The sequence below is a fragment of the Grammomys surdaster genome, unplaced genomic scaffold (assembly GCF_004785775.1).
Source record: "Grammomys surdaster isolate TR1022 unplaced genomic scaffold, NIH_TR_1.0 126176, whole genome shotgun sequence".
Taxonomy (NCBI): domain Eukaryota; kingdom Metazoa; phylum Chordata; class Mammalia; order Rodentia; family Muridae; genus Grammomys; species Grammomys surdaster.
Window position 1 is genome coordinate 1,976,024 of NW_021620983.1, and position 24,963 is coordinate 2,000,986.

At 42.3% G+C, this 24,963-nt stretch overlaps 1 protein-coding gene across 2 annotated transcripts in view; it reads right to left on the reverse strand.

Moving 5' to 3' along the window:
• The window catches only part of Ccdc91 (coiled-coil domain containing 91), a 157,043-nt gene that overhangs the window by 109,253 nt on the left and 22,827 nt on the right, over positions 1-24,963 (reverse strand). The window contains exons 2-4 of one of the 2 annotated variants that reach the window (XM_028757603.1): positions 21,222-21,283; positions 12,120-12,163; positions 9,527-9,605 (exon numbers count right to left, since the gene is read on the reverse strand). In XM_028757603.1, the coding sequence (XP_028613436.1) occupies positions 9,527-9,605; positions 12,120-12,149 (109 nt within the window). In that variant the 5' untranslated portion in view covers positions 12,150-12,163; positions 21,222-21,283. The remainder of the gene's footprint in view (positions 1-9,526; positions 9,606-12,119; positions 12,164-21,221; positions 21,284-24,963) is intronic. The other variant, XM_028757602.1, reaches the window with a different exon arrangement.

A 24,963-nucleotide genomic window follows, 5' to 3' on the forward strand; every position in this document is an offset into this window, starting at 1 on the left:
AAGACAGTCAGACACTGCACAGGAATGAGGAGGATGCCTGAACAGAGTGTGCACCAAGGATAGTGCACACTTTGTCACTCCTCCATCACACCGACAGTGAGGCCTTGAGTGAGCACTTACAAAGAAGACACATATCCTGAGGTACTAGGAATGCTCGCCCCACCCCTCACCCCCATAAAACAACAGGCCATAACCATACACATGGAGAGAGACATTAATTATCCCCACATGGAGCTGAAAAGCAGTCACCTAGCTTGTCTTGAAGCTGTACTCTCACCAGAATACTCTTATGCTCCCTGCTTAACATAATTCATATCCTGACCCTATAAATTAACCTCTCCATATTCCCCAAAGTACTTAAAACTTAACCAGAATGTTTGAACTACCTTCCAAATATCCTTGATATGTCCTTGAAAACATATTTTCTGTAGAGACAAGAGACAGGTACAGTGTAGAAGAGACTGTCATGCCTAGGAACCAGTTCACATCACCATCCTGGAAATGATTTCCACCTAGACCAGATAAATCCTGGATCCTGGATCTACCTACCTGAATTCAGCAGCCAGAGGAAGACAGCTGCTATACAAAAAAGAGGAGAGAAAGACAGACAGCTTAGCCAGGTCTGCTGGTGTCCATTTCTGCAAACCCATAAGGAAACCCAGAAGAACACCATCATCAGATCTGAGATTTTTGGGGGGGGGACATGAAGGAAGGGGAGAGACACGAGATGAGAGAAGTTGCTGGCTTGCTGGCCTACACACAGACTGCCACCAGTGGTGAGTTTCTTGGGAACTGCCTCTCATACCCAGGCACTGAAGGAGCCGCTCTCCCGCACCTGACAGAATTCTGCCTCTCCTACCGCTTCCATTCCCTGACTGTGAGCATCCAAACTAATCCATATCTGTAACATATGGTCTTTACATGGTTACACAACATCTTCATCTTGTCCTTGTGAGGAGAGTAGCATTGACTATGGATGAGCAAGTGTCTCTCTGTAAGTGCCTTGAGGCACGTGCCCAGGAGTGGTAGAGTTGGGGAATATGGTGGTTCCATTTTCACTTTTTTGAGAAACCTTCAAACTGGCCCCGGGAGATTGTGTTCCCAGTAGCAGTGGACAAGAGTTCCTCTTTCCTCACATCCACTCCAGTATCCCTGCCTGGTATCTCATACAAACACAACCACTGCCATCAACAGGAAACCTTCCCAGCCAGGAACTCCAGCTCTGAGCTTTCCCATGGGTTTCTGGCTCCTCAGATACAAAGGCTGAGGAGATTCCACAGGGTCACACTGTCAGAAATCCAACCCACCCTGCTATTTCTGCTCAGAGCCACATTCTATCAGAACCGAGGCTTGATCCTCAAAACTCAACTCTACCCTTGTGTCATGACACTTCCTTTCAGGTTTTCCTGCTGACAGATTTTCAGACGCTTGAGCTACTGAAAAGGAACAATGGCCAGGAATACTAGAGAGAACAGATCTCATCCCTATATACCCTATCACTAACAAGCTACACAACCTTCCTAAGTTGTAATTTCCTCATCTGTTCAACAGAAAGACCATAGCTGATAGCCCAACTTCTGATAAAGAGCTGACAGCAGAGGTACCCTGAACCACTGGATAAATGCAAGGATCCCACTGACTCTTCCTACTGATTCTCATGGCCATCCAAAACACACAATGATACGGTTACTGGTCCACACAACTGTGAATCTGTACTGAGAGCATCTATACCCTACACATAGCACTTAGTACAGAATCACAAGGAGGCTGGAGAAGCTCTGGGATTAAGAGCACTTGCCAATCTTCTACAAGACTGTCTGAGACCGCAAAACCAGGAAACCTGGCATCCTTTTCTCCTCCCCAAGGGCACTAGCACGCACATGCACAAACATACATGCAGAGACAGCATACACATAAAAAGGAAATCTTAAGATGAGAAAGATAGACCCTTCACACAGCAAACAAGATGCCTAACTCCACACAACTGAAGTGTCAAGTATTGAAAGTTTGATAATGGGCGGACTGAGACATGGGGGTGGGGGGGGGAGAAGGATCTGGAAACCTTCCTGGGAAAAGAAATACAAATGCAAAAAACATTTAAAACCAGAAGTCAGAATGTTGAAGGAGTAGGAGAGTGCAGACATGAGTGCCAGAAGACAAAACTAGCCTGAGAATCATTTTCTCTATACATATATTTTTTTGTCATTTTCTTTTCTTTCTTTCTTTTTTTAACATGCAAAGTGGCAACTTTCCTTATAGAATTTTCATACTTACGAGGAGGTTTTTGGTTGACCCTCTCCTCCAACCCCCTAACCCTGTACTGTCCACTACACCCAAGCGCAAGCTCATCCACTCCCGACACCTCCCCTTCCCACTATCAAATCACATGGTGCTCCATGACCCTCTTGACCACTCACTCTTCCTTCCAGTTCCCCCATGATGCTCCTCAGTCACAGGTACATGCACATATGTGACTCAGAAGCCGAGATGCATGTATGACAGAATACATGCACAACTGTCTGCGCCTGGCTAGTATCTCTTCATACTTTCCAGTTCCATCCGCCTCCTACAAACTTTGTAACTCCATTTTTTTTAACTGACCGAATCTCAATGTGCATAAGTATATGCTTTCATATCTGTAGACAGCATCTAGGTTGATTCCTTTTCCTTGCTTTTGCCAGGAGTACCACTGAACATGGCTCTGCAGGCATCTCTGTAGTGAGATGCTGACCCCCTTAGGTGTATGCCCAGTGGTAGAACTGGGTGTGTTCCCATCAGCTCTGGGTGAAAGCTCCTCTTTCCTCAGCCCCCTGCAGCATTCTATGTCATTGTTTCCTAGATGCAGGCACTCTGACAGGGATATGAGGAAGTCTCTGAGTGATGTTATGTGCATTCCAAGATGGGTGAGATACTGAACACTTTTTGAAAATATTTATTGGCCAACTATTTTTAATTTTTAATATTTCTGATTTTACTATTAAGAAATGTCTGCACTTAAATAACAAATTATTTTAGATGTGGAATGGGGTATGCCATGCACAGATGACCCAAGAAGCTTCTTAATACATTCCTAAACCAAGAAATTTGAAAAATGTATGTTGTACTTAAGGTTCACTCACTCTTTTTTTTTTTATTGAACATTTTATTTGCATTTCAGATGTTATCCCCTTCTCCCATCTCCCCCAGCAAGGAACCCCCATCCCATCCCCCTCCTCCTGCTTCCATGAGGATGTGCCTCCCAACCCCCTGACTCCCACCTCCCTACCCTTGAATTCCACCACACTGGGTGTCCAGCCTTCACAGAACCAAGGATCTCCTCTCCCACCTATGCCCGACAAGGTCATCCTCCCCTATATATAAAGCTGGAGCCATGGGTCCCTCCCTATGTGCTCCCAGGCTGGTGGTTTAGACCCTGGGAGCTCTGGTTGGATGGTATTGTTGCTCTCCTCATGGTGCTGCAAACCCTTTCAGCTCCTTCAGCTCCTTCTCTCTAACTCCTTGATTGGGAACCACTTGATCAGTTCAATGGTTAGCTGTGAGCATCCACCTCTGATTATGTCAGACTCTGGCAGACCTCTAAGGAGACAGCTATATCAGGCTCCTGTCAGCATGCACTTCCTGACATCCACATTGTCTACCTTTGATGACTGCTCATGGGATAAATACCCAGGTGGGATGGTCTCCAGACAGCTCCTCCTTCAGTTTCTGTCCCATACTTTGTCTCTGTATTTGCTCCCTTGAGTATTTTGTTATTCCTTCTAAGAAGGACCGAAGCACCCACACTTGGTCCTCCTTCTTCATGAGCTTCCTATGGCCTGTGAATTGAATCTTGGGTATTTCAAGCTTCTGGGCTAATATCCAATTATCAGTGAGTGAATACCATGTGTGTTCTTTTGTGACTGAGTTACCTCACTCACTCAGGATGATATTTTCAAGTTCCATCCAGTTACCTAATAATTTCTCAAATTCATTGTTTTTAATAGCTGAGTAATATTCCATTGTGTAAATATACCACATTTTTTGTATCCATTCCTCTGTTGAAGGACATCTGAGTTCTTTTCAGCTTCTGGCTATTATAAATAAAGCTGCTATGAACATAGTTGAGCATATGTCCTTGTTATATGTTGGAGCATCTTCTGGTATATGCCCAGGAGTGGTTCCTCCAGTTTTCTGAGGAACCGCCAGACTCATTCTCAGAGTGGTTGTATCATCTTGCAATTCCAACAACAATGGAGGAGTGTTCCTCTTTCTCCACACCCTCATCAGCATCTACTATCAGCTGAGTTTTTAATCTTAGCCATTCTGACTGGTGTGAGATGGAATCTCAGGGTTGTTTTGATTTGCATGTCCCTGATGACTAAGGATGCTGAACATTTCTTTAGGTGCTTCTTGGCCATTCGAGTTTCCTCAGTTGAGAATTCTTTGTTTAGCTATGTTCCCCATTTTTTAATAGGGTTATTTGGTTGTCTGGAGTCTAATTTCTTGAGTTCTTTATATATATTGGATATTAGCCCTCTATCGGATGTGGGACTGGTAAATATCTTTTCCCAATCTGTTGGTTGCCGTTTTGTCCTACTAAGAGTGTCCTTTGCATTACAGAAACCTTGCAATTTTATGAAGTCCCATTTGTCAGTTCTTGATTTTAGAGCATAAGCCATTGGTGTTCTGTTTAGGAACTTTCCCACTATGCCCAAGTATTCAAGGTTCTTCCCCACCTTCTCTTCTATTAGTTTCAGTGCATCTGGTTTTATGTGAAGGTCCTTTATCCATTTGGACTTGAGCTTTGTACAAGGACATAAGAATGGATAGATTTGCATTCTTCTATTGCCCTACAGTTGAACCAGCACTATTTGTTGAAAATGCTGTCCTTTTTCAACTGGACAGTTTTAGCTCCTTTGTCAAAGGTCAAGTGACCATAGGTGTGTGGGTTCATTTCTGGGTCTTCAATTCTATTTCATTGCTCTTCCTGCCTGTCTCTGTACCAATACCATTCAGTTTTTTATCACTATTGCTCTGTAGTACAGCTTGAGGTCAGGGATGGTGATTCCGCCAGAACACCTTCTATTGTTGAGAATAGTTTTTGTTATCCTGGGTTTTTTTTTTTTTTATTCCAAATAAATTTGAGAATTTCTCTTTCTAACTCTAAAGAACTGAGTTGGGATTTTAATGGGGATTGCACTGAATCTGTAGATTGCTTTTGGCAAGATGGCCATTTTTACTATATTAATCCTGCCAATCCATGAGCATGGGAGATCCTTCCATCTTCTGAGATCTTCTTGGATTTCTTTCTTCAGAGACTTGAAGTTCTTATTATACACACCAAGGCATTTTATATTATTTGTGACTATTCTGAAGGGTGTCATTTCCCTAATATTTTTCTCAGCCTGTTTATCTTTCACACAGAGGAAGGCTACTGATTTTTTTGAGTTGATTTTATTACCCGACACTTTGCTGAAGTTCTTTATCAGGTTTAGGAGTTCTCTGGCGGAAGTTCTGGGGTCACTTAAGTATACTATCATATCATCTGCAAATAGTGATATTTTGACTTCTTCTTTTCCTATTTGTATTCCTTTGACTTCTTTTTCATGTCTACTTGCTCTGGCTAGGACTTCCAGTACTATATTGAATAGGTAGGAGGAGAGTGGGCAGCCTTGTCTAGTCCCTGATCTTAGTGGGATTGCTTCAAGTTTCTCTCCATTTAGCTTGATGTTGGCTACTGGTTTGCTGTATATTGCTTTTACTATGTTTAGGTATGGGCCTTGAATTTCTGATCTTTCCAAGACTTTTACCATAAAAGGATGTTGAATTTTGTCAAATGCTTTCTCACCATCTAGTGAGATATCATGTGTTTTTTTTTCCTTTGAGTTTCTTTATAGAGTGGATTATATTAATGGATTTCTGGATTTCTGAATATTGAACCATCCCTGCATTTCTAGGATAAAGCCTACTTGATCATGATGGATGATTGTTTTGATGTTCTTGGATTCGGTTTACGAAAATTTTATTAAGCATTTTTGCATCGATATTCATAAGGGAGATTGGTCTGAAGTGCTCTTTCTTTGCTGGGTCTTTGTGAGGTTTAGGTGTGAGAGTGACTATGGCTTCATAGGACGAATTGGGTAGTGTTTCTTCTGTTTCTATTTTGCAGAATATTTTAAAGAGAATTGGTATTAGGTCTTCCTTGAAGGTCTGATAAAGTTCTGCAGTAAAACCATCTGGTCCTGGGCTTTTTTGGTGGGGAGACTTTTAATGACTGCTGCTATTTGTTTAGGGGTTATGGGACTGTTTAGATGGTTTATCTGCTCCTGATTTAACTTTGGTACCTGGTATCTGTCTAGAAAATTGTCCATTTCATCCAGATTTTCCAGTTTTGTTGAGTATAAGATTTTGTAGTAGGATGTGATGAGTTTTTGAATTTCCTCAGTTTCTGTTGTTATATTTCCCTTTTCAGTTCTAATTTTATTAATTTTGATACTGTCTCTGTGCCCTCTGGTTAGTATAGCTAAGGCTTTATCTATCTTTTTGATTTTCTCAAAGAACCAGCTCCTGGTTTTGTTGATACTTTGTATAGCTTTTTTTGTTGTTGTTGTTTCTACTGGTTGATTTCAGCCCTGAGTTTTATTATTTCCTGCTGTCTACTCCTCTTGGGTGTATTTGCTTGCTTTTGTTCTAGAGCTTTCAAGTGTGTTGTCCTGTTGCTAGTGTATGTTCTCTCCAGTTTCTTTTTGTAGACATTTAAAGCTATGAGTTTTCTCCCTAGCACTGCTTTCATTGTGTCCCATAAGTTTTGGTATGATGAGCCTTCATTTTCATTAAATTCTAAAGTCTTTAATTTCTTTATTTCTTCCTGACCAAGTCATCATTGAGTAGACCCTTCTTCAGTTTCCACGTGTATGTGGACTTTCCATTGTTTTTGTTATTACTGAAGGCCAGCCTTAGTCCCGTGGTGACCTCATGGGATACAAGAGAATATGTCAATATTTTGTCTGTTGAGTCCTGCTTTGTGACCAATTATATGGTCTATTTTGGAGAAGGTACCATGAGGTGCTGAGAAAAGGGTATATTCTTTTGTTCTATAGATATCTGTTAAATCGATTTGGTTCATAACTTCCATTAATTCCACTGTGTCTCTGTTTAGCTTCTGTTTCTATGATCTGTCCATTGCTGAGAGTGGGATGTTGAAATCCCCCACTATTATTGTGTGAGGTACAATGTGTTCTTTTAGGTTTAGTAAAATTTCTTATATGAATGTGGGTGCCCATGCATTTGGAGCATAGATGTTCAGAATTGAGAGTTCATCTTGGTAGATTTTTCCCTTTTTTTTTTTTTTGGTTTTTCAAGACAGGGTTTCTCTGTGTAGCCCTGGCTGTCCTGGAACTCACTCTGTAGACCAGGCTGGCCTCGAACTCAGAAATCCGCCTGCCACTGCCTCCCAAGTGCTGGGATTAAAGGCGTGCGCCATCACTGCCCAGCTGATTTTTCCTTTGACAAGTATGAAGTGTTCTTCCTTATTTTTTTGATAACTTTTAGTTGAAAGTCGATTTTATTCGAAATTAGAATGGCTACTCCAGCTGTTTCTTGAGATCATTTGCTTGGAAAATTGTTTTCCAGTCCTTTAATCTGAGTTAGTGTCTATCTTTGCCACTGAGGTGCGTTTCTTGTATGCAGCAAAATTCTGGGTCCTGTTTATGTATCCAGTCTGTTATTCTACGTCTTTTTATTGGGGAATTGAGTCTATTGATGTTAAAGGATATTAAGGAAAAGTGATTGTTTCTTCCTGTTATTTTAGTTATTAGGGGTGTAATTATGTTTGTGTAGCTATCTTCTTTTGGGTTTGTTGGAGAATTACTTTCTTGCTTTTTCTATGCTGTAGTTTCGCTTCTTGTGTTAGAGTTTTCCATCAATTATCCTTTGAAGTGCTGGGTTTGTGGGAAGATATTGTGCAAATTTGGTTTTGTCATGGAATATCTTGGTTTCACCATCTATAGTGATTGAGAGTTTTGCTGGGTATAGTAGTCTGGACTAGCATTTGTGTTCTCTTAGGGTCTGCATGATATCACTCCAGGATCTTCTGGCTTTTATAGTCTCTGGTGAGAAGTCTGGTGTAATTCTTACAGGTCTGCCATTATATGTTACTTGACCTTTTCCCCTTACTGCTTTTAGTATTTTTTCTTTGTTTTGTGCATTTGATGTTTTGATTATTATGTGACAGGAGGAATTTCTTTTCTGTTCTAGTCTATTTGGAGTTCTGTAGGCTTCTTGTATGTTCATTGGCATCTCTTTCTTTAGGTTAGGGAAGTTTCCCTCTATAATTTTGTTGAAGATATTTACTGGCTCTGTAAGTTGGGAATCTTCATTCTCATCTATATCTATTATCCTTAGGTTTGGTCTTCTCATTGTGTCCTGGATTTCCTGGATGTTTTGGGTTAGGAGCTTTTTGCATTTTGCATTTTCTTTGACAATTGTGTCAATGTTTTCCATGGTATCTTCTGCACATGAGATTCTCTCTTCTATCTCTTGTATTCTGTTGGTGATGCTTGCATCTATGACTCCTGATTTCTTTCCTAGATTTTCTATCTCCATGGTAGTCTCCCTTTGAGATTTCTTTATTGTTTCTACTTCTACTTTTAGATCCTGGATGGGTTTGTTTAATTCCTTCACCTGTTTGGTTGTGTTTTCTTGCAATTCTTTAAGGGATTTTTGTGTTTCCTCTTTAAGGGCTTCTACCTGTTTACCTGTGTTCTCCTGTAATTCTTTAAGAGAGTTGTTTATGTCCTTCTTAAAGTCCTCTATCATCCTCATGAGAAGTGATTTTAATTCTGAATCCTGCTTTTCTGGTGTGATGGGGTGTCCAGGACTTGCTGTTGTAGAAGAACTGGGTTCTGATGATGCCAAGTAACTTTGGTTTCTGTTGCTTATATTCTTGCGCTTTCCTTTCGCCATCTGGTTAACTCTAGTGCTACCTGCACTCACTGTCTCTGACTAGAGACTGTCTTTCCAGTTATCTTGCTTTTGTCAGGACTCCTCAGAGTCCAGATGTCTCTGTGATCCTTTTGTCAGAACTCTTCGGAGTCCAGACGTCTCTGTGATCCTGTGATCCTGAGCTCCTGGGTGGAAGAGCTCATGGGACTCTGGCCTCCTCTGAGATCCTGAAATCCTGCTGTTCTGAGTGCAATGGTTCCTCAGCTGCTCTAAGTGCAGTGGTTCCACCACTGCTCTGCTGTTCTAGGAAGGTTCAGGATATGGTGTCTTCATGAAACAGACCTGCCAGGTGTCTACCCCAGCCAAAAAGGCTTACTCACTCTTAATAATCTCCATTTACAAGCAACCTCACAGTAGCACAAAGTGTGCAATGCAATTCATGATTTGAAAAAGAGAAAATTTGATTCAGAGTGAATTGAAGACACTATATTTTTCAGGTCAGATAAAAGTAAATTTAAAAAAAGGAGAGAGAGAAGTAGGTTTTAAAAACAACAAAAATGTGTTACACTGAGAAAAAAAGAATCCAGTGACTAGGAGGTAGTACCTGCAGGAAAGGTGGCCCAGGGGACAGCAGGGGACACTGCTTGGTTTCCGCCTTGCTCACCATCAAAGGTCTCTGCGGCCTGGAAGACAAGGCAAGATGACCTGAAAAGACCCAAAGAGCTGAACTTTGCACAACTTGTCATACACTCAGTCCCGCAGGCACTCCTGTGACTTTGTACAAGTTGTCACACACTTAGCCCCACAGGCACTCCTGTGCCATGCCTCTCACTCACACTCTCTCTGAACAGCCCACTGCCATCCATGCCCACTGCCCACCCCTGCACTGTCCTCAGCTGACAGTGCTCAGGCCCCAGTTCTCAGGTAAGCAATTCCCTTCCTTATCCAAATAACCTCTTGTCAATCAGACATGTATTTCATGTATCTGTCATCATGCTTCCACTTGTGAGATTTATTCAACTATTCTAATTTAACTCACCACAACATTTATTCATCTATGTAAAAATTTTCTTTAAAAAGAGACTGAGCCAATGTTTTATTTTAAAAGGTCATTTAGATTAGCGTAAGTCTTAGACTACTCTGAGTGAGCATTGAGCCTGACTTCTTCAATAATCTGCTCTGGATTCACAAGCATCAAGCATTAGAGAACTGCAAAAATTCTCTGTCTCTCGGGTAATTGTTGAAGGAAGATTACTAGGAAATCAGAGTGACAACTTCACAACATTAATTCCTATTGTGCACAGAGTCATCAAACAAGGAGTCAAAGGGCGCAGGCAGCAGAGGATGAGGCTGTGCTGCCCACTAGCTGTGGAGATGAGCACACTGTACTTAAACGCAGGATGAAGGCCTTCCACTCCTCCACAACAGAACTGAAAAGGCAGCAGGTGAGCGCCATGGAGCTGTCATGCTGGCCAGTGAGGGATCTGGTGTGGAAAGAACCAACCACATTCTGAAGAGATGCTGAACTCAGAAGTCACTTGTGAAAGCACACCAACTGTGGCTTTCCCGTGGATCTGTGATGGTTTAGAGACATGAGAACAGGCTCGAATAGGGCCCTTAAATAGCAGCTTCCAAACACCACTGCAAGCCATGTGACAGTATGAAACTCGTCTCATCAGTGTCAATGAAATTTTCACAAATTTTTAAATCTTTCATTTTAGTAACATGAGAAAGTTTCAAATCATGAAATATTAAATAAAAGTTCAAAACACTCAAATGAGCTTTAAAAAGCATTTTTGGATGAAATGTAGAATGCATGTATGTCAACACTGACTGCCTATACATGGAGAACATGTCTGTCTGTAGTAGCTGCCTGCACATGGAGAACATGTGTATCTGTGGCAGTGGCCTGCACATGGAGAACATGTGTGTCTGTAGTAGCTACTTGCACATGGAGAACATGTGTGTCTATAGCAGTTGCCTGCACATGGAGAACATGTATGACCACACTGGCTCCCTGTACACTGACAGCTATGAAAGACAGACAGAACGTGATCTGCTGCTGAAAAGAAACACATCATTTCTTCTTGAATAATGCCCTGCTTCTCCTACTAACATTAACTGCGCTCCCTAACTGTTTACCAAATCCCATCTAGATGAACACCTAAAAGAAAAAAATAGACAGAGGAGGAAGAAGAGGAAGAGGAGGAGGAGGAGGAAGAGGAGGAGGAGGAGGAGGAGGAGGAGGAGGAGGAGGAGGAGGAGGAGGAGGAGGAAAGAGAAAGTTCTGCACACTGCGGGTGGCTCCAGGGCTTGAGCCCTGGCATCCCAACTCTTAATCCAGAGATTTTCCTGCAAGACTATACTGGCTCCATAAAAATAACTGGGTTATAAAATATTTCAATAAAATGAGCACACATTGGAAAGGACAGAGGAAAAGACAGCATTTACAGCTAACAATGGCACTTCCAGAATGCCGCTCGAGCCTGAGAGAACACTGTGACAGCACACAAGTGTCATCGCATGTGGGAACAGCTGTGACAGCGTCTGACTCCCATTTCTCAGTGCACCAGCATTTTCTAAAGATGTGCCCTCGGCCCCATCCATGGCTGACAATCTCGCAAACGCTCCCTGATGCTTCACCAGCCATGATAAATCACCCAGAGTCAACCATTCCCACGGTGGCGAGTTCGAAGCTTCAGTGGCAATCTACCTCAATGTCTAGATGGATGATATTTCTACATTTTCCTTGATTTCAATCTCTGCTTCAGAGTTACATCGAAGTGATTTGGAATAGGTCCTGTGGGTAGGGGCCAATAGCTCAGTTGGTAAACTGTTTACCTTGACAATACAGGACCAGAATTTATTCACCGGGACCCACTTTTAAAAATCTGGGCAATGGTGGCATGCATTTGTAATCCCAGGGCTAGGAAAGCCAATCTGACGCTGACTGGCCAGCCAACACAGCCTACTTGACAAGTTCCAGGCCAATGAAAAACCTTGTCCCCCACGAAAAAAAAAAAGTGAACAGGTCCAAATATGAGACATATGAGGTTGTCCTCTGGCCTCTAGATACGTATGCACATGCACCAGCACACAAGATACACGCAGAAAGAACAGATCGAGAAAACAACAAAAGTAAACATACTTTTCTAACTGTTCACTGTTACCCTGAGTTAACAACAGAAAGCACCTACCTCAAAGCCACCAAAGTCATCGTCATCCATTCTTTGGGAAGCACCTGAAACACAGAACAGCTGAGATGAGCCACCTGCATTAAAACACGCCCTTGACTTAAAGGAGAATAGTTGTAAATTAAAACTACTCCATCCGGATTATGAAATTATTAGGCTTTCTTAAACTGTATGTGTCCATTTTTATCATTTAAAAAAAACAGCTGGTAATTGGTTTTTACTTTCTGACAAAATTAGCAATTTCTGTAAATTTTTCAGTGACCATGTATTTTGCCATTTTCTGTTGAGACTCCAGGAATGGAAAAATATTCTTTTACATTTTAATTTGCTTTTCCCAAAGTGGCGCTAGGGCCCCATCAGTAATGCTTCCTGCTTTCCGCATCTACTCCTCAGCTGTCTGGCAACATCAGCACAAACTCCAGCTAAGAACAGGACTGTGGTGAATTTTTGGAAATCTGTCCCCACCACAAAGGTTCTTCCCTTGGTTTCATGGCCGGGCTGAGTTAGATTTTCAAAATTGATCAGCATTTTTGAGCTGTGGCCACGACTTCTGGAGCATTTGATATGTGTATTTTTAGCTAAAACTGCTTTGCACTTTTGGAAAAATGTGGAGCAAGTTACTGGGCTGATCAAGGTAAATCAAGCTGTGTGTTCATGAGACAAGGCAAAAACATGAGAACATCCAGGTTTGCTCACGCCCTCACTCTCAAGGTAGGAGAGAGACAAGCTTCGGTGGGGCATGCACCGTGTCATGGCCTCAGCACCTAAAACTAAAGCAGCAAGGAAGGAACAGCCTGGGAAGGGGCAGGGGCAGGGGCAGCAGTGGTGTGTGTTAAGCTTCTCTCCCTGCAGCTGAGGACAGGAAAGTGGAAGCCCCACATACAGTGGAGCAGCCCTGGCTCTAGTTTTCTAACAGTCATGTTCCATGTCTTGAGAAACACACAGCAACACCTCCATCAAGAAAACGCCACACACTTCACAAAAGTAACAGCAAAGAAAAGCACGAATCACAGACTGCTTTCACTGGGCCAAGCAAATTTATTTGCACAAAAAAGTAGAAGGTACAAAGAATGTGTGTGGATAGAAATAAGATCAGTTTATAAATAGCACTGAGCTACTAGAACTGCTAACGCAGAAGGTCTGTCACCGCTCGCTCAGTCTGGTGACACTCCTCAAAAGATGTACTTCTGTTTACAAATTTAGAAATTAAAGCTAAGCTAGCCATCTCTATGAAGCTACTTATATTTTATAGAAAATATAAACTATACTTCCAGGAACTATCGACGGTGGTTATTTGGAAATGAAGTCGCATTCATCGTGTCTTGACTGAAGAGAATTCTGCTATGATTACATCTGTTGGGAAGAAACTATGAGGAAAGACACTATGTATCCTAAAACTCACAGTCAAGCTGTAAACACCACGCTGCCCTTCCACATGGGTACCACAACCTCCAGTCCCAATTACTATTTTTAGCATCTGTGAACCCCACTGTACTCTGTGCATGGTGTCCGTTTCAAAGGCATAGAGTTTTCGGAGTTCAGTCTCCCATGCTTTCACAAGGCACATCCTGACACAGGTTGGGGAGGGTGCCAGCAAGCAGACAACACAAGCACACAGCGTGTCTGCCTGTGGTAAGAAAGCAGATGCCTAAGTTCTGATTGAGCTGTGCAAAACAGCAGAGTGGTGACCACCGATGCTCTAGGTTCCAGCAAGTCCTACAACCGAGTAAGACACAGCAGAGCTCCTCTTCCATGGTGTCAAAAGATAAATGTGTCCTGGATGGCTTAAGAGATGGTGCTTCAGAAATGTTATTTTAAAGCCTTTCTACAAATAATTTAGATTCGAATCCTATGATAGTTTCCTTCTACATACTTAAGAGACAAAAAGACAACAGATGTCTTTGCTGCTGATTGTATGTACACTTTTGGGGAGAATGTGGTTTTTTGTTTTTGTTTTTTTGAAATAGGGTTTCACTATGTAGCCCTGGCTGGCCTGGAACTTGTCTTCAAATTCACAGAGATCTTTCTGCCTCTGCTTCCTGAGTGCTGGAATTAAAGGCTTAAGCCACCATGCATGACCTCAACAGCACTGGGATTTTTTATAACTTAATGTTACAGGGGCCTAGCCGGGCAGTGGTGGCGCACACTTTTAATCCCAGCACTTGGGAGGCAGAGGCAGGCAGATTTTTGAGTTCGAAGCCAGCCTGGTCTACAGAGTGAGTTCCATGACACCCAGGGCTACACAGAGAAACCCTGTTTCGAAACAAACAAACAAACAAACAAAAAAGAATGTTACAGGGGCCAGAGAATGGCTCAGTAGATAAAGCATTTGCCACACAAGTATATGAACCATTGTTTACAGCCCCAGAATCCACATAGAAACCCAACAGATATAAAAATCCTTCTGTAGTCCCAAAACTTGGGAGCAGAGGGTGCCCTGAGGCAAGGTGGCCAGCCAGACTAGTCAGAATCACCCAGCTCTGGGTTCGCCTCCAAAACTACAGAGTGATCAAACATGATGCCAGCATTTGCTTTAGGCCTCCATATCCCTCCATCCACCTAAACACGCAAACACGCAGCCACAACACACAAACATACAAAAAGAAAATTAACTTACAACATTCAAAAGCTGAAATTTAACTACTAAAAAGGAACTACTACAAAGGTGGCTTCCTAATGGACTCTCACTTGAAAACACTTGAATCTTGGCTGTACCTAAGGTGATTCTGATAAGGCTTTGTGGAGCATTTCTGCAATTTTGTGTTACAGCCATGAGATTTGCATCGGTTACCAGGATGTGCCAACACAGTGTAGCAACTAAGTCACAAAGCGAGGAGACGCGGGAAGGGTGGGACTATCCACTCAGAGCTACATTCTGCTAGCTTAGGGATCCAGACTAAAGCTTTTCATAGTACCTAGGTTCAACAGTCCCAGGCCTCCTTATGTAAACTAGCCTGCCTGGTTGCTTTTTTATTTTATCTCCCTACTCTGCCATCCTCAGTACTGACAACAGTGCTGGCTGGAGAAAACTGGAAGAGCAAGTGTGACATGGACATGGGGAGTGTGACACACCGTCGGGAGCCACTCCACAGCTGCCAGTCTCTGTCCTCCAGATGCAGGTCTGCTGTGGTGTGGAAGAAAGCACACAAATGCAAACAAAGTGAGAACTCCTGAGGAGAGAACTATCCAGTGTTGGGGGAATGACTCCAAAGGGGACCTATCTAGTGGGAATACCAGGGCATACTTCAAATACAGGGGACCTTTGAGACAGACCAAAGGGACTAGGCAGAAATCTTACATTTTAAATTTTAGTTTAAGTTTTGAACATATATTTTAAAGTTTCCACTGAAAAGTCTTCTTAAAATGACAAAAAAAAAGTTAGATTAAAATTCTTCTACTTGCTCCTGAACACAAACAAGGTTTAAAAAAATAATAATAAGGTAAAGGAGAAAAGTACAAAGCAACTGTGGGGATACATGAGTGAAGGAAGCTCAGCCCACTTCCCTCCCGGAATCCATGGAAGGCTCAAGAATGGGCGACTAGCAGTTGTGTAAAGGTGAGACTAAAAGTCCAACCAGAGTCAGGACTGTACCCCAATTCCCTCCCAACACCCACACAGCCAATCACTTCCAGCTCTTTGGCCCATGACAGAATATCTGAGAGCAGGGAACACAGCCCATGGAGCAGGGAGCACTACCCACGGAGCATGGAGCACAGCCCACGGAGCAGGGAGCACCACCCATGGATCAGGGAGAACTGCCCAATTTCACCATTGCAGCCGAGTAAACTCCAGCTCAAGTGAGACTGTTCCTTTTGCTTGTCTGGGCTCTCGGGTACTACTCCGATAGACAGTACCCAGATGCACTGTGTTTCCCATTAGCTCCTGAGTTCATTAAGGAACAGACTGGCATAAAGGCTAAAAGGAAGGAAGAGTGGTATCCAGCTGCCTGGGTTCAAATTCCAGGTCTGACATGTACTATGTTACAGTGGACAGGTAACCTAAACATTTTTGTTACTCTAGAGCTCACTCAAGAGAGTAAATATGCTAAAACAGAAATAAAATGCTTGGAATAGCAGCCTGTCCCTATATACATTTACCGTCAGTGCCTTCGTCTCACAGACTGTGGTGTTTTGAATGGAAATAGTCTACGTAGGCTCACAGGGAGGGGACAACTAGGAGGTGTGGCCTTATTGAACTAAGTGTGTCACCAGGGGTGGGCTTTAAGGTTTCAAAAGCTCAAGCCAGGCCCAGGGTCACTCTTCCTTCCAGGTGCCCAAGGATCCAAAAGTACAACTCTCAGCCCTAGTCCAGCACACCACCATGCTTTCCGCCATGACCAGAATGAACTAAAAATCTGCACTGTAAGCCAGCCCCCAGTTAAATATGTTCTTATAAAGGAAACTCTTATACAGGCACCTCTTATTAAGGAGTTCCCATGGTCATGGTGTCTCTTCACAGCAGGAAAAACCCTAAGACACTTATGAACAGGATTCCCAGGATACTTGGGAGTAACAGCTAGGACATAGAGACCAGACAACCACGCCACAAACGGTGGAAGAAAGAGCAAGTCCTAAACACACACAGTATCCTCGGAGGGCTAACAGCAGGATGTATACCACTGAACTAACAACAGGACATCCTAAGCTTATGAGGGAAGAGAGGAAGAGGGAGAAGGAAAGACTGGAAGGCCTTGGACATTTAAATTATGACTGATGAAATAAAGAATCATAGGATGGAAAATAAGGGGAAACTTTCTTAAATGAAGAATATACAAGGAAACGGAAAATGAGTGAAATATAAGAAAGTTTCAGATCAAGCTACACAATATCTAATCACTAGGAATTCTATGAAGAACATAGAGAACTCAGAAATCACCAGCAAACTAATTCAAAAGAAAAAAATAAAAAAACCCTTTCTTTTATAAGACTACAGTGGGCCTCCAGACAGTGAGGCAGGCTTCATCCAAGCAGGAAGACTTCATGCAGCAGACTCGGGAAGGCCGAGGGCACTGGGGAGGGGCTTCTGAAACTCAGAGGGAAAATGTCGTGCACCACAGAATCCTACAGCCAGCCAGAGGAATAACGCATTGAGTTCAGGAAAGAGTAAAGTCATATCCACACCCACGAGGTCTCAACACAAGCTCTTATTCCACAGTTTCTCCTTCTTACAAATGTTTTGTGGAGCTGGGAATGAGCCAATGGCAGAATGTGGCCTAGCACGCACAAGGCCCTGGGTTCCCGGTTCAAAACCCCCACAAAAAGACAAAAAAAAAAGAAAAAAAAAAACAATTGTGTAAGACAAGAAAGAAGACATGAGAATGGAAAATCTATCTCTCAGATAGGTAAACTGTCTCCATGTTAGGAAGGACCAGGAAGACTAGATACAGTCAGAAAGCTTCTAGGAGACATGTTCGAGGGAATGAAATTAACAGACCTTCATGGCTCATGAGTGGAATTTTCAACCCTGAGAGATGCTTAAAGCTGCATCAGTGGATACAAAGCCAACAGAAAACAGAATCAACACACTGGACAAGAAAAGTAAACACCCCACTTCTGTCCTGAATACTAACTGCAATAATGCAAACACTGATAGCTGAACCAAAATCCCCATGTGACCATGGAGAACGTAGGCAGAAGCTGGGGAAGGAGGGTCACAGCCTCTTCCCTGTTAGAAAGCACAGGTCTTCAGTGGGAAAATCACAACACAGCAACCATAAGCATGGGGTTTAGATACACTCATCTCAACACCTGACTCTGGAAACATGGCACAAAACCCAGATGGCTGTTGATTCACAAAGAAATACCTTTTACAACTTTAAATTAAGGGCAGAAAAGCAAACTGTTACTATCCAATCTACCTAGTATTTCCATCAAAATATTAGCAAAGTCAAAGCAAGTTTGTTCTCTTAGAAACTAAAGACAAGCATAAATGCTTTAAAATAGCCTTTTACCAGTGAATAAACTGGATTTTTTTATGTTCCCATGCTACAGTTTCCCACATGGCAAGTATTTACACACAAATAAACTATGTCTCTGACATCAAAGCTGCTCAAAAGCAAAGCAGACAACCAGAAAGCCGATCAGAGAAAGAGCCTTCAGAAAAGGACCTGTCTCAGCTCTGCAGAACACGGGTCACTGAGCACCAAACGAAGTCACTGGAAAAGGCTGGCCACCTGCCTCCCTGGCCACACCCCTCCCTGGCCACACCCCCTCCATGGCCACACTCCTCAGTGGGTACCCACCTCATTGGCCACCGGCCTCATTGGCCACACCCCTGCCTTGCCAACTCTGAGAACCAGTTTTTCTCTTTGGTACTTACTGAGTTTCCAGTGAATACAAGTGCAGAAGAAGAAGCACTAATGAACATGATCACGACAGGGCCTATGGTGTTACAAGTCTCTCATGTGAGATCAGAATCGTCGTCTCTGCTAGAGACACTCTTGTCCTATTTCTGTACGAAACCTGAGGTAGTGCAGCGAGAGCAGGTCATGGCCTTTACTTATCACCTTACACTGAGCAGTTCCTAGACTCTTAATTCAAAGAATATTTTTAATTGATGCTTTTGGAATCATGACTGATGAGGCAAAACAGACAAAGGTCTTCTAGGCCCTTTTCAGTCTCAGCTCCAAATCTCCCAGTGAAATGTCTGACCTGCACCTCTGTGCATCAAGGAGAGAAAGATTCTGCATAATGCCAGTGCTGATGATTAAAAGCAAAAATACATGCCAACGTGTGATGTTAAAGGCCTCTATGGGTCACAGCGACAGACAGATGAATGCCTTTCCACAACCAACAGAAAACTCAGTGCTAAGGACTTCCCCCATCCCCCCTTCACCCACAGTCTCCCATTCCTGCAAGAATGAACCATTACCCATTCGTTCTTCATCCACCTCCAACAAGCACACAGCTTGATTTCAGCCACTTTCAATGACATTTAAGTTTGTGTAGATGTATGTGCAGAGACAGGACACTCAGTAGGCAACGCGAGCACCAGTACTGGAGCAGTAGCACCAGTCCAAATTGTCAACTCTGTGTATTGTAAGCATCTTCTGAATTATAAGCTAGGTTTTTACATTTTTAGGGCAGCTTTTGATGAACAAATTCTTTTTTAATAATCAATTTTAGCCATTTAAAATCTTTTTGGTCTTGTGCATTTTTAGATATGTACCTGTACTTACTACAAAGTACAAAGGAAGCTAACATTTTTAGACATTAAAGCTAACTACAGCTTATTATTTACATGTAGTGAAACTGAAGATCTAATATGGATGTTTTTCCTCATTTCTTTTATTATAAACTAACATCTTTCTTCATTAACATGTTACCATCTTTATCATATCACATTTATTTTGGAACATGAATATGTGTGTGCATTTCTAGCTGCACAGTAATTTTGATGGACGTGATACCAATGTGGCACTGAGCAGTCCTATCCTGAGACTGGCACGGGTCTCTAAGGAATACATCACGGCTTACAAGCGCCGTTTGTTATTCTCCCTAAAGGACTTGCGTGCATCTCCAGTCAGGTTTACTCCTGACGCTCTTCAGTGCCAGTGTCTCCTCTTACATTATCTAGCAAACTGTTTTACCTCCACCTTTCTTGGGTAATAATTTATCTCTACATTCTTTCATGCTAATTTTATATGCAGACAATCATTTTTGCCTCCAAACAGCACGTTTTTTTTTCCCCAGTTTCAGCTCCTACCACCTCAGGTTCTGTTCCTCTTGTCAATGTACATGGGCCATGCTCTGATACCATGTGGCAGGCTGTACTTGCTGAAGACAGTCTCATGTGACCTTCTAAAAATGGACACCAGCACCGTCCTCTCTCCTGACCCTGGCCACTTTGACCAGTTGGAGGACAACCAAGCACCACCATGTGTGGGAACGCAGTCTCCTCTGGCGTCTGTTCCACATCTCTTGCCTCTGGAATACAGATGCCAGGATACAGAAAGACCACACAAGCCTACACAGAGACCATTTGGAGAAGTTTGCCGACTGATTGCCAACCACTGGCATCAGATCACTAGACTTGAATGACCGAACATAATTTCGGATGATTCCAGACGATACCAAGCCACCTCCAGGGACAGATCACCTGATCTGAGGATTGAAAGGCTGAACACATTTTTTATAGCCAACTCCCTGACTTCGGAATCCTTGGTAGGGGAATGCTCTTTACACCATAGTAACTTGGGTGTGACTTTACCATTCCTTGTTACAGGGAATCTTCTAACATTTCCCCATATAGGAAGGAGGCCTGCTGACAACAGTTTCATTGGTTCCTAAGAATAACAGGGGTATCTACTTCCTTCACTTGCTAAACATCATCACCAGGATTTCACGCTGCTTATCAAGTGAGACTGCCACATAGCTGTCCTTTAAGCTTATATCACTTAGGAGTTATGGGTTGTGTGACATAGCTATCCTGGTACACCTAGGATGACCTGTCTGGTAACAGAACTGTCCTCAAGAGCTCCAGACTCCACGGAACCAGGAAGCATCTGCAGTTTCCATTTCTCATGGTGTCTTCATGGGGTTTGCATATCAGGTTTGAGCTGGGCTCTCAGAACTGGCTAGAAAATATTCCTCTTTTTCTGTTAATGAAAAGAGATTGCATCAGAATGGAATAATCTATTTCTTACAATTTTGGTTAAAAAAAAAAACTTTGGCTTAGCAAATCATGGGAGCTTGTTGCTTGCTTTGTGGGAAGATTCAATTTCTGGTAATTATAGGACAATTGAGACTTTTAATTTCTCCAGAAGTTTCTAAAAAACTATTTTAAAGGGTTGGCACACAATTAACAACATTATTCTTGATAGCAATTTTAATGACTGATTCTTCTGCCATTCAATTCTTTTTATTTTATATAAATTGAGCAATATGTTATTTAAATCTTCTATATTCTATGGGACTCTGCTTTGTTTTGTTTGTTGTCTATTCACAAAGGTGAGCAGAAATCTGCCACAGTAATAGCAAAGTCAACAGCTTCTCCATAAGGGTTCTACAGAGTTAGGGAAGGGACACATTCTAGTTTATACTGGAAAGCAAATAAACAACGGGGAGTGACGGTGAAGAAGGTGAGTATGAGCAGGGTTTCCTTACCTGTTTCTAGTTCTTTAATGTGACCAGTGAGTCTGTTTTAATGTGAGCAGAACACCAGTCATCTGAAAGAAGAAATGTATACTCATTTCATGACATAAATTATCTTGAGCTTTAAATAATAGTGATGGGAAGGGCTGGGGGGGATGGCTCTGGTTAAGAGCACTAGCTGCTCTCAGAGATCCAGGTTCAGTTCCCAACACCCACATGATGGCTCACAACTGCCTGTAGCTCCAGATCCCAGCAATCCAACATCCTCTCCTGTAATGAAGCAGCACTCAGTGTTTATATTCAGGGTTTGTGTGTGTGTGCTCACACATACATATGGGTACAACAGTACAAGTGTGGAGGTCAGAAGGAACAGACAGTACAGGAGCTGTTTCTCCCCCTCCACCATGTTAGTTCTAAGGATCAAAGTCACCAGCAAGCACCTTTACCTTCTTGCCAGCCCAAAAAAACATTTTAATGTAAGCAATTTGAAAATGCAATGAAATGAGAGATAGCATGCAAAAGGGATAACAAGAAAGAGAAGAAAACTAAGAAAGAGCAAAATAAAAACTGTCAGTGATTCCAAAATGTAAAAGAAATCATTATGGAGCCGTCTGTAAAGCTTACACAGTGGGGAAAAAAGTAAACACAGTAACTCAGTTTATCAAAACTGAAGCACACACATACAAAAGCTGCACACACACTTGCTCAAACTGGCAAAGGCACATACACATGCATACAAGAGATGCACACACACACACACACAGAAACACAGACACACACACATACATATGTTCACACAGGTGAAAGTACACACACATGCAAGAGATATACACACACACACATACACACATCATATATACATACAAGCTCATACAAGCAAAGGCACTCATACATGCATATATGAAATGTGCACACATATACATGTGTACATGCATGCTCATACAGGCAAAGGCACACATGCATGCATGTGCACACATGCATACAAGAGATGGACACACGAACACACATGCTCATACAGGTGAAGGCATGCACGAATGCATATAAGAGATGTTCACAAATACACATGTGTACACACATGCTGACACATGCACACAAACACAGACACACTTAAAGGGAGAAAAAGAAAACAAAAAGCATATACTCTCCTGGGCTTCTAAACACTGCCAGAAAATCAACCATGCTGTAATTAAAATTCCAAAAAGAGAAGGCATTGAGAATGGGATGAAGAAATGGCTGAAAATCAGACTGCCAAAACCCTCTCAGGACTAATAACCAAGTACAAACCAAGGACAGCCAGACAACCCAACAAAATAAACACTGCACACTCTCATCAGCCTAGCACAACACAATGAACCCAAACAGCACAGCATGAGGGGGTCAGGGAGGGCCGGGAGATGTCCACACCTCCCCAAACAGGGTCTCCCTCTCATCCCATCCCCCTCCAGAAACATTTCTGTTACTTAATCCTCACACATTTGTGCAGATTTCAAGAGTAAAAATGTTAAACATAAAATGAGTGAATAAATGACACAAGTTAAACTCTCCTGGAATTGCCTGGTTGGTGCCAACCTCTGGACTTGAGGTGTGCATCATTAGGCTAACCAGCCCAGAGAATTTTGAATCCAAATATGAACACTGGACACATACCTGAGGCATAATTACAACTGTCTTACCACATTCTTCCCACACCAAAAAAAAAAAAAAAAAAAGCGTGGAGTTGCCGACCCACATATAACAGTTTCCTAAATTTCTCTTTCAATGTTGCCAACACTTTGTCCCATTTTATTGTCAAAATAATGCAGAAACACTTCACCATAATCCTGCCTTTCTGTCTGCATTTTATCCTGTTTCCTTCTAGCACACAGAAATACATTCAGACTGCACATGCCACTTTAAATTGATTTTACATCCACTGTATTACAAACTACAGTGCTAAGTTCCTAATGACCTCATATTGGCACTCTGATGGCTCCATTACCAACCAATACTCTACCAATATGAAAATTTAGTTATGTGCTAATTTTTAAATATCTAAGACATCTTCATACATTAGTGGCTTTCTTCCTCTTCTTCTTTTAGGTTATAAATACCATGTAAACTCCCAGATATAAACCAATTAACCCCAAAAGTATGGACTGCCTGATGGATCACGTGACTAAGTTTCTAAGAGATCTATACTTTGTTACCATAGAATTATAAGTCCTTTATCAAATGCACCAATGTTCACTTGTACTTTAGAATAGAGTTATGAGCTGGGAAGAGAAGAAGTGGGGCCTCCCCAACCCAGAGCACAAGTGGTCATCCACTGCAAACAGTCAGCACTAAAAGCATACACACACGCAATATTAAACAGAATAAGCAGCTTATATTTAGGGGGTGTGTATGTGGAGGGGGTGTGTATGTATATGTGGAGGCGTATGTAAATGCGTGCAAAAACAGTTGATGAAAAAGGAGGTCATGACTTTGAAACAGAGTGGACAGGGCTACAAGGGAGGCTTTGGCAGGAGGAAAGGGAAGACAGAAATGTTGTAATTATATGATAACCTCAAAAAAAAATTTTAAAATGTCATACCTATGACTGGGCACTGGGCAGTTGGTTCCACTAGTAAAGTATGTGCTGCACAAGCAGGAGGGCCTGAGTGTGGGTCCCAGCAACCCACGTGTATGTAAGACCTGCGCGAGAGCACATCCGTGCCTCCTGCGCTGCGGGGCATGAGGACAGATGAATCCCTGCAGCTCACTGGCTAGTTAGTCTAGCCAAATCACCAGCTCCAGGTTCACTGACAAACCCAGCCTCAAAAGGTAAGAGTGACAGATGAATGAGGAAGACACCCAGTATCAACTTCTGACCTCACATGTACGCATGCACACACATGCCAACGCATACAGGGGGCTTCTATACATTTGTCCACGTACAAAATGAACAGGTTTTTAAGGCAGTTTTCTGTATTGCTACAAAACACACGTCCCTCTTCATAGTCACATAGTAACACACAACACACTCATACACATACATACATACACACACACACACACACACACACACACACATTAGCTTTATCACTGAAGGGTTTTATGGTCTTGCTAATGATAGCTAAGAATGCATTATGTAGATCTACAATACATACATATTTCCTTGATAATTCCCCTACTGGCAGACACAAATTGTGTGTTCAGTTATCTGTTATTATAAACAGAAACCCGTCCATGCTGAGTATGTTTCTATGGGCTGAATTCCAAAGAATGGAAGTGCTAAGTCAACTGGCATATGTATTTTTAATTTTTATAGCTAGTGTCATATCACCTTCCAAGGGGTTTGACTAGTCCACATTTCCAACAGCAAAATATAAAAATAACCTCCCTCATCAGTTTCTGCCTCCAGAATGTCGCTGTCCCTCCTCTTCACCACCCTACCCCCTTTCCTGGAAGTCCATACCACTAACTAGTGAGCTGGATGCCTTTATGTCTTCTCCTGCTGCTAGGTTCTCAGTGCCTTTGCTCATTTTCCTCTACTCTGTATCAATATACAAGCAACTATGAAACACAACAGATACCAAATCTGTCTTTTCTTCACACTGAAAGTATTTTTGCCATATACACTGTTTGTATTCATTACTCAAAAGTTAAGCTCCACAAAAATATCTTTCTGTACCCACAGCCTGCTCACCAAAGTGGCTAAGATCTCTCTCACGAAGAGTGTACATGTGATCTGTGCATTCAGCATGTTGGTTTTACTAAGTCTCTCTGTGTGGAA